The following is a 7,359-nucleotide window of genomic DNA, read 5'->3' as shown; positions in this document are numbered from 1 at the left end:
TGTAAACTTTTATGTTAGGTAATAGTATGCCATTTTAGGTAATCAATACCTTAAAAGTATTAGAACACTTGAGATTTAGTAAAAGTGAAATCATATGCTCTCTACTCATGGAAATGCTGTATGCCGCTATTGAGCTTCTTGTCTAGGTAAAATAAATGAGTGCATTGTTTGTTGTATGCAAAGACCCACACTGTGTTTAGTCTGTAGCAAACTTACTAATTACTAGTTTATACAAGGATGAATCTAGCTTTATTTTTCGATGGGCTAATTTGTAGCTAACAAATTTCTAGTGCGTGCAAGGATGAATGAGTCATCCTATTAAGCATTTTATGCGAAAGATAGTGGGCACTGGCCTTGACAGATCCTTTCATTTTTTGGCGGGAAGCCTTGACACATCCTTAATGCTTAATATTGTAGCACATCTAGTAATATTGTCACTTTTAGAAAGTATTTTTTTATTTAATAGGTTTCAGAAACAAATGTTAATGTTAGTTTGAAAGTGAGCCTTAGTTGAGCTGAGCACCTGTCCGGTTAATATATATTCATGTATTTTCCAAAAATAAAAGAAAAATAGAAAATGAACAAAGTAAGCATAAGTGCAAATAAAAGGTGGACAAAGCAAAACATAAAAAAATGTTTAAAGGAAAAAATAAGACAAAGGAATATGCAAAAAATGACACCCAAACATCAGCCACGTATTGCGATCTTCGGGCAATATGCCTGCTATCCTTGATATGAAGTCGTGGATGCTAAAGAACAACCTGATTTGAGATGAAAATGTTTGAGCAGGGAAAGGAGTTGCGGAAGACAACCAATAATAATGAAGGACTTTTTTACTTTACTCAGGGGAAATCTGGAAGACTTGTATTCTCTTTGTTTTCACCCCTTGGGGTACATTCCGATCTTCTTCCAACGTTAGACTGGGATTTTATCACCTTTTCTCGCCTTGTAGCCACAACCATTATATATATGATCCTAAAAAACAATTATGTATATTACAAAAACAACAATGATTTTAGAGTAGGATTTTCCATGATGAATTCTTGACGTGCATTCATGCAAGTATACCAATATTATTTTGTAGCTAATTTATGAATGCCCAGCCTAAGTCGTGGTGGCCAATATAAAACTGCAATCCCACACATTAAATAAAACCGACCACGTGCTTAGCTCAACTCAGGCTCACTTTCGGCCCACTTCATCTAGCATTTTGAATTGCACAAACCAGTTTGACCGATACACAAGAAGGAAAACGCGCTATGCAACACAAAAGAACACTCTCCTGCCTAAGATTGCACCAAGCCATAAGCAGCTTCCTCTTCTTTTGCAATGACTTCCATATAAGGAAAATGCAACTCTAAACATTTTAAATATGCTTCGAGAAGTTTCTGGGTTCGTAACTGCATGTAAGGATGATATGAACTGCATGGCCGATACAAAGATCGTTGTTACCCAAAAAAAATACAAAGATTGCTGTTGCATGCTCTCGCATTACAGCTCCCTTGCCATGTATCGCACGTCGTTGGCGATAAAGTCTCGTCAATACTAAATTAATTCACCCTTGATCCGATTTATTTCTTTTTCTCTTCCTATGATCCATATAAAACATAGAGTTGACTTTGATCTAGGTGCTTGTACTCCCTCCCTTCTATAATGTAGTGCGTATAGTTTTTTTCTTCTGAAAAGTCAAAGATTACAAACTTTGACCAAGTATATAGAGGAAACTATTTATATCTACCATACCAAATATATAAAATATGAATCTACGTCTTATGATGAATCTAATGATATATGTTTGGCATTCCATATGTAAATGTTTTTCTCCACAAACTTGGTCAAAGTTTGTGAGGTTTGACTTGTCAAAAAGCTATATGCCTCTTTGATCTTAAACTTAAGAATGTTGGTTTTATATTGTGGAACGGAGAGAGTATATGTTTTTGGAGTGGACGATGACGGGCAGAATATATATAACACACAGCTCAAGTTAACACAACTGCAACATATTTCAGATGATACATGCCAGGGGCATATAGCCGGTACAGTATTTCACATGATGATACAAACCCCTGATTAGGTGGGTCATTTATTTGGACACCACAACATCACACACTTTCACGCACTTACACGAAATGATCACTGCATGCATGCATAATGCTAATGCATGACAGGGAACTTAGGCATGCATGAGACATATAGATGAACTGAAACACAAACTGTAGTAATATGTAGAAAGCTGCATGCATGGCATGTGTACGCAGCATGGCATGCTTGGACAAGTACGTCGATTGATCAGAGCGGGCAGGTGAAGCCGGGCGGGCAGGTCTTGTGGCACTGGTTGAGTAGGAGGACGAGGTCGACGGGGACGTTAAGGTTGATGACGCCGAGGACCTTGGCCCTGATGGCGGTGCAGAGGCACACAGCGGCGTCAAGGTCGGCCAGACCGGCCAGCAGCGGGCAGCACCGCTCGTTGGGCGGCACGCCGAGCCCGAGCTTCACCAGGTTCAGCACGGTGGCACACACGCCCAGCTTCAGCGTGTCGATCGGGCACGTGCCGCCGTTGGTCGATGGAGGTGGTGGTGGGGTCGGGGTCGGGCTGTGGGGTCCGCAGCCACCATGCACAGCGGTGACCATCAAGTTTAGGCCCAGGAGTAGGAGGAAGAGCTTGGTCAATGGCGCCATTGCTAAAGCTTTGGTCGACAGGAAGCAAGGTTTACAATAGATGGGAAGGGCTTGTAGGTGTTGTGCGTTTGGGCTGTGTGGGAGGTTGTATTTATAGCCCGGTTGCACATACGTACGACTACCCTTACCCTTATTGATGCAAGTGTGTTGATCCCATGATCGATCGTTCGAGTTTGATTCTACAACTTAACGTAAACTATAACAAAATTCATCAACGTACGTGTATCCTGATGCGCTAGCCAACAAAATGTTTAGAGCGAGATATACGCCCGGCGATTTTTCAATACTTGATGGGCATGCGTATTTTCAAACAAGCTCCGCACACAGAATAGCGGTATACTAGTGGCTGGAATGCGCTGAAGATATACTGTGTGATGACTTTTCTGCCATGGCCATGCATGTTGTAGTTGCTAAGTTCGTTGGGTACCATGCATGGACACGTATAGCAGATGCATATTATTTGGAGAGCAGCGGAAGTCAACTATAGATGTTCCATAGCTAGCTTTGGCTTATACATGCATGGTCGTTGGTGTGGACACTTATCCAGGCACTGGTTTTTAAAGAAAATGCTCAATATGTATTTGAAATCTCAAATAAATGTTCATCGTGTATTTGAAATTTTTCAACATGCATCAACTGTTCAATGTGTAGTAAAAAAGTAGACATGTATTTTAAAAAATAAATAGAAGAAAAAACGATAAAGAAAAACACAAAAAATAGAAACGTCATGGAATCTTCCCAAAACCAAAACCTATAGAAGGTTGCATGAACGCTCCATAGAAGCTTCCGAAAACCGCAAAACCTCTATTGCACACAATAATTGCGCCGGTCCACCATGTCGATCTCCATAGGCTAGCACAAAGAAGCAGCAGTTTTTAGCATTTGCGGTAGGAGAGGCCCAGGAGCAAACGAACCGCATGGCCTCGCATTGTAGTCATCATTTCCTGGCCCAATCGGATGTACAGGAAGGCCGAAGCCTAGTGCCCCAGCTGGCACTAGTGCCATACAACTGACACATTTCTTGTAAAAAGTGTATCAACCAAGTTCTCATTGAGGTACTATTTCTCCATCTCTAGCCGTGCCACAAGACTATCTAGAATCAAGATTAATCTCCACGCTTGATTGGTTAGAAGAGACTGGTTATAAGTTCTCATGTCTCTGAAACCCATTCCTCCCGTAGTTTGGAAGGATCTTCTTGTCCCAAGGAAGCTAGGCCATCTTTCTTTTACCCTTCTCCACTCCCCACATGTAGGATCTTCGCCCGCACACAATCTTGCAAACAATGCAGACCACTGCAGCAGATTGATGTCATTGTGACATGTGAGACCCTCGCATGCCAAAGAAACAGTGTCAAATCCCGAGGTCTTCTGATGCAAATGTTTCAATAATGACGGTGGGAATTTTATGATGGCCCTAGTATTTCCTTTGTTGAGTATATGGGAAGTTCTTCCATTTTTAGTGCATGCAATCTTGGCCTCGAGTGTTAGAATAGCGCATCAGGGGCAAAATAGTCCTCGTGCAGAGTAACATGCCCATGTGCCAAGCATCGATTCAACGCTTGATGCCCCACCAATGAACCGTTGAAGTTGACAACAAGCTCCTCCCCACACTTTGTTTCTTCAAGAAACGCCGTCACCTTCTCCGTTTCGTACCCATCTTCCTCATCTAAAGAAGGCAAATCCATGAACTCAACCTAGTCGTACTTCTCGTCATTATCCATTGTGTTTGCATCAAAGAAAAAAAAACCACAACGCCAAGAAATTTCGCTATGGCATTTGACCGACCAGTTGCTATGCACGGCCTACATAATGGATGTCGCCGACATGGGTGGGGGGTACATGGACGATGCCCGAATCCGGCAGAGTGCGGCTGCAGCATAGGCCTAGGCGAGCAGACGCATAGAGCGGGAGAGGTCCCAAGGCATGGTGAGTGTCGGGTGGGGGACTACTGGGGCGGTGTCTGTCTCCAGGAGAAGACGAGGAGGGTAGGATTGTGAAAGTCCGCATGCTCTAGGTGAGGTTTGGGGTGTCGGAGTCCGCTGTGGTGGAAGTCTGGACTCCCCCAGAGCTCCCTCGATTTGGGGCCGGTCTGTGGGATTTCCGATGCCCGGACCGATCCGTTCCAATTTGGTGGTCCGTGGTTGGTGTCTAAGAGTGTCCGAACATTTGAGAGTGTTTTGCTGCCCGCGTTGAACATGCCCTTACGAGTGGAACATGCATCTTCTCAAAGAGAGAAAATCACATGAAATAAAGTTTCAAAGAAAACTTCATGGAAACCACGTCTGGAAGTTTAAAAAAATCCAAAAAACCGGGATGTTAAGAGGGTGATGGTCAGCTGCCATGCGAAATTCCAGGTTCAAACACATTATGGTTTATGAGCTATGAAAAGAACAAATTCAGCTATTAATCGTGACGTTTACTGTTTTGGCAATATTCAATGTTGATTTTCAATTGTTTTTCATGCCTCCTAAATTGCAATGTGTTTGAAATTTCACATGATAATGGAACATCACACTTTAACATCCGGTGCTTTTGAGATTTCTTCGAGACTTTAACACATTGTTTCCCAGTGGTTTGCATCGGTTTCCACCCACACTTGGTTCTCATGTAATATTATATCCTTCTTCATCAAAAGAAAAGGAAAATTAGAAGCTTTCATGCATGCACAGCCCGGACATCTCAGATCATAAAAAGGCATGAATATCCCAGATGATACAAGCACATTGTTACAGAGTTTCAACGTACTTTTATTCCACGTACTTATGCATGCACATATACATGCAAGTCTGGTACAGTATTAATTCCAACAACACAACACGACACACTTTTACGATTACGATGTACTACCTACCTAGGGAACACTGTTGCATGCATGTATGCACGAGACTGAGATATAAGATGAACTGTAACGCAAACTTGCAAAGAGAAAATAGATGTGCACGGGTGATTGATCAGCGCGGGCAGGTGTAGGTGGATTCGCAGGGAATGCTGCACTGGTTGAGGAGGAGGACGACGTCGAGGCGGAGTCCGAGGACACCGCCGAGGACGTCGCAGAGGCACGCGGCCGCTTGCAGCTCGACCAACCCGTAGAGCAGCGGGCAGCACTCACTGGCAAACAAGCCGAGATTGAGATTCGGCAGGGGCAGCACGTTGACGCACACTTGCAGATTCGGGCACGGGCCATAGCTGGTTGACGGTGATGGTGGCGGCGGGGGGTACGCCGGTGGCGGTGGCGGTGGCGACGGCGGCGGTGACGGCGGCGGGTACAACGGTGGTGGTGGCGGGGGCGCAGACATGGGCGGGCAGTTGTATCCGCAACCGTGAACGGTGGAGACCGTCAGTGCCATGGCAAGGAGGAGGAGGACGAGCTTGGACGATGGCGCCATTGCTAGAGCTTTGGTCGAGGAACCTAGTCACATGTGTATGTGATTTTACTGCTGTATGTCCTCGGCTTGTTTTGGATGGTATTTATAGCCGGATTGTACATGATGCAAGAGGTTGTGTAGGCGTTGATGATCAGATCAGAAGCAGATCATGTACCCTTGTGGATCGATGCTCTGAACCTATGTACGTAGTTTACAACAAGCCACACGCGGTGCTTACAGTACAGGTGCCCTCATGGCACTAGCTGGAATTGGCTGATATTTTTGGGGAGCACGCCATGCCCATGTACCGCTTGCTCTCGTTATTGTGAACGTACACTATTGGCATGCATGTGCAGAGCTCAATTAGGTAGTAGCAGGCCCAGTCAACTATGAGCTTCTATATATAGCTGGGCATTGGCTCCTCTCCTCATATGTGGCACTAAATTGGTAGTTGCGTCCCTCAAGATCGGATGCTAACAATCCGGGACTACGATATTGTTTAATTTTAATTTGGATCTACCCTCATGCACACAAGTTGACTCATTAGGCCAGTGGTTCTCATAGTAGACCAATTAATATGTGAAATATCATGGCCAATGGCTCTCCTCTACTCAAGCGTGGCACACTATTATATGATCTGGCATGATTTCATTTGGATTTACCCTCATGCACAGAAGTTGACTAATTAGGTGTGCCTATACAGCTCCCAGATCTTTGCACTCCGCTCAATCATAACTCCGCCCTCCTTTCCAACAAATAAGGCGCATACGCATCCCAAAATTAAACTTTAACCATAAATTCGAAATCAAATGTGATAAAATCCATACCGTTGAATTCGTATTGAAAAGGAGTTTTCGGTGGTATAATTTTGAAGTCACCACAATATATATTATTGATCCAATTAGAAAGCGTGTGTGCCTTATTCATTGGAATAGAGGGTGTAATTCGCTAACAAAGATGTCCGTCATAGCTGTTGTGCATAATTCGGCTTCGTTCGTCCATCTGTCACTTGGTCGTTGGTTGACATGAACCAAATTTCCATGGCCTTGCGAGCCACCCTTAGTTTCATCTCCTTCACTAATTGGGTAGTACAAAGTACAGAATTTGGAAAATTAACGTGCCTTTAAAGTTAAAAGTATGCAGTGCAATGTACCATAATAAAAAAACTCCCTATAATTTTGCCATGGATCCTTTCTCTACCGACGATTTTCAGCAGAGAGGGCCATGTTAAAGGAACTTGACTCGGTAGGTTTTCAGTTCTTTTTGCAATATTTTTATTTCTATAATTACAAACCAGTAAACCTTGTAAATACACA

The 7,359-nt window shown here is 43.6% G+C and overlaps 1 protein-coding gene across 1 annotated transcript; it reads right to left on the bottom strand.

Moving 5' to 3' along the window:
- Positions 1-2,207: 2,207 nt before the first annotated feature.
- Positions 2,208-2,679, bottom strand: LOC123174688 (putative lipid-binding protein AIR1). Its single transcript, XM_044590074.1, has one exon. The coding sequence runs from the start codon at positions 2,677-2,679 to the stop codon at positions 2,290-2,292; it is 390 nt and encodes a 129-aa protein (XP_044446009.1). The 3' UTR covers positions 2,208-2,289.
- Positions 2,680-7,359: the final 4,680 nt, after the last annotated feature.

This window comes from Triticum aestivum, unplaced genomic scaffold (genome assembly GCF_018294505.1).
Source record: "Triticum aestivum cultivar Chinese Spring unplaced genomic scaffold, IWGSC CS RefSeq v2.1 scaffold86548, whole genome shotgun sequence".
In the NCBI taxonomy this organism is placed as follows: Eukaryota; Viridiplantae; Streptophyta; class Magnoliopsida; order Poales; family Poaceae; genus Triticum; species Triticum aestivum.
The sequence above is the reverse complement of the archived record's forward strand: the minus strand, read 5'-3'. Positions and strand labels throughout refer to the sequence as shown.

What these genes read in the sequence shown, in the direction of transcription:
- LOC123174688 (XM_044590074.1), bottom strand. Translation starts at nt 2,679, where the DNA reads ATGGCGCCATTGACCAAGCTCTTCCTCCTACTCCTGGGCCTAAACTTG.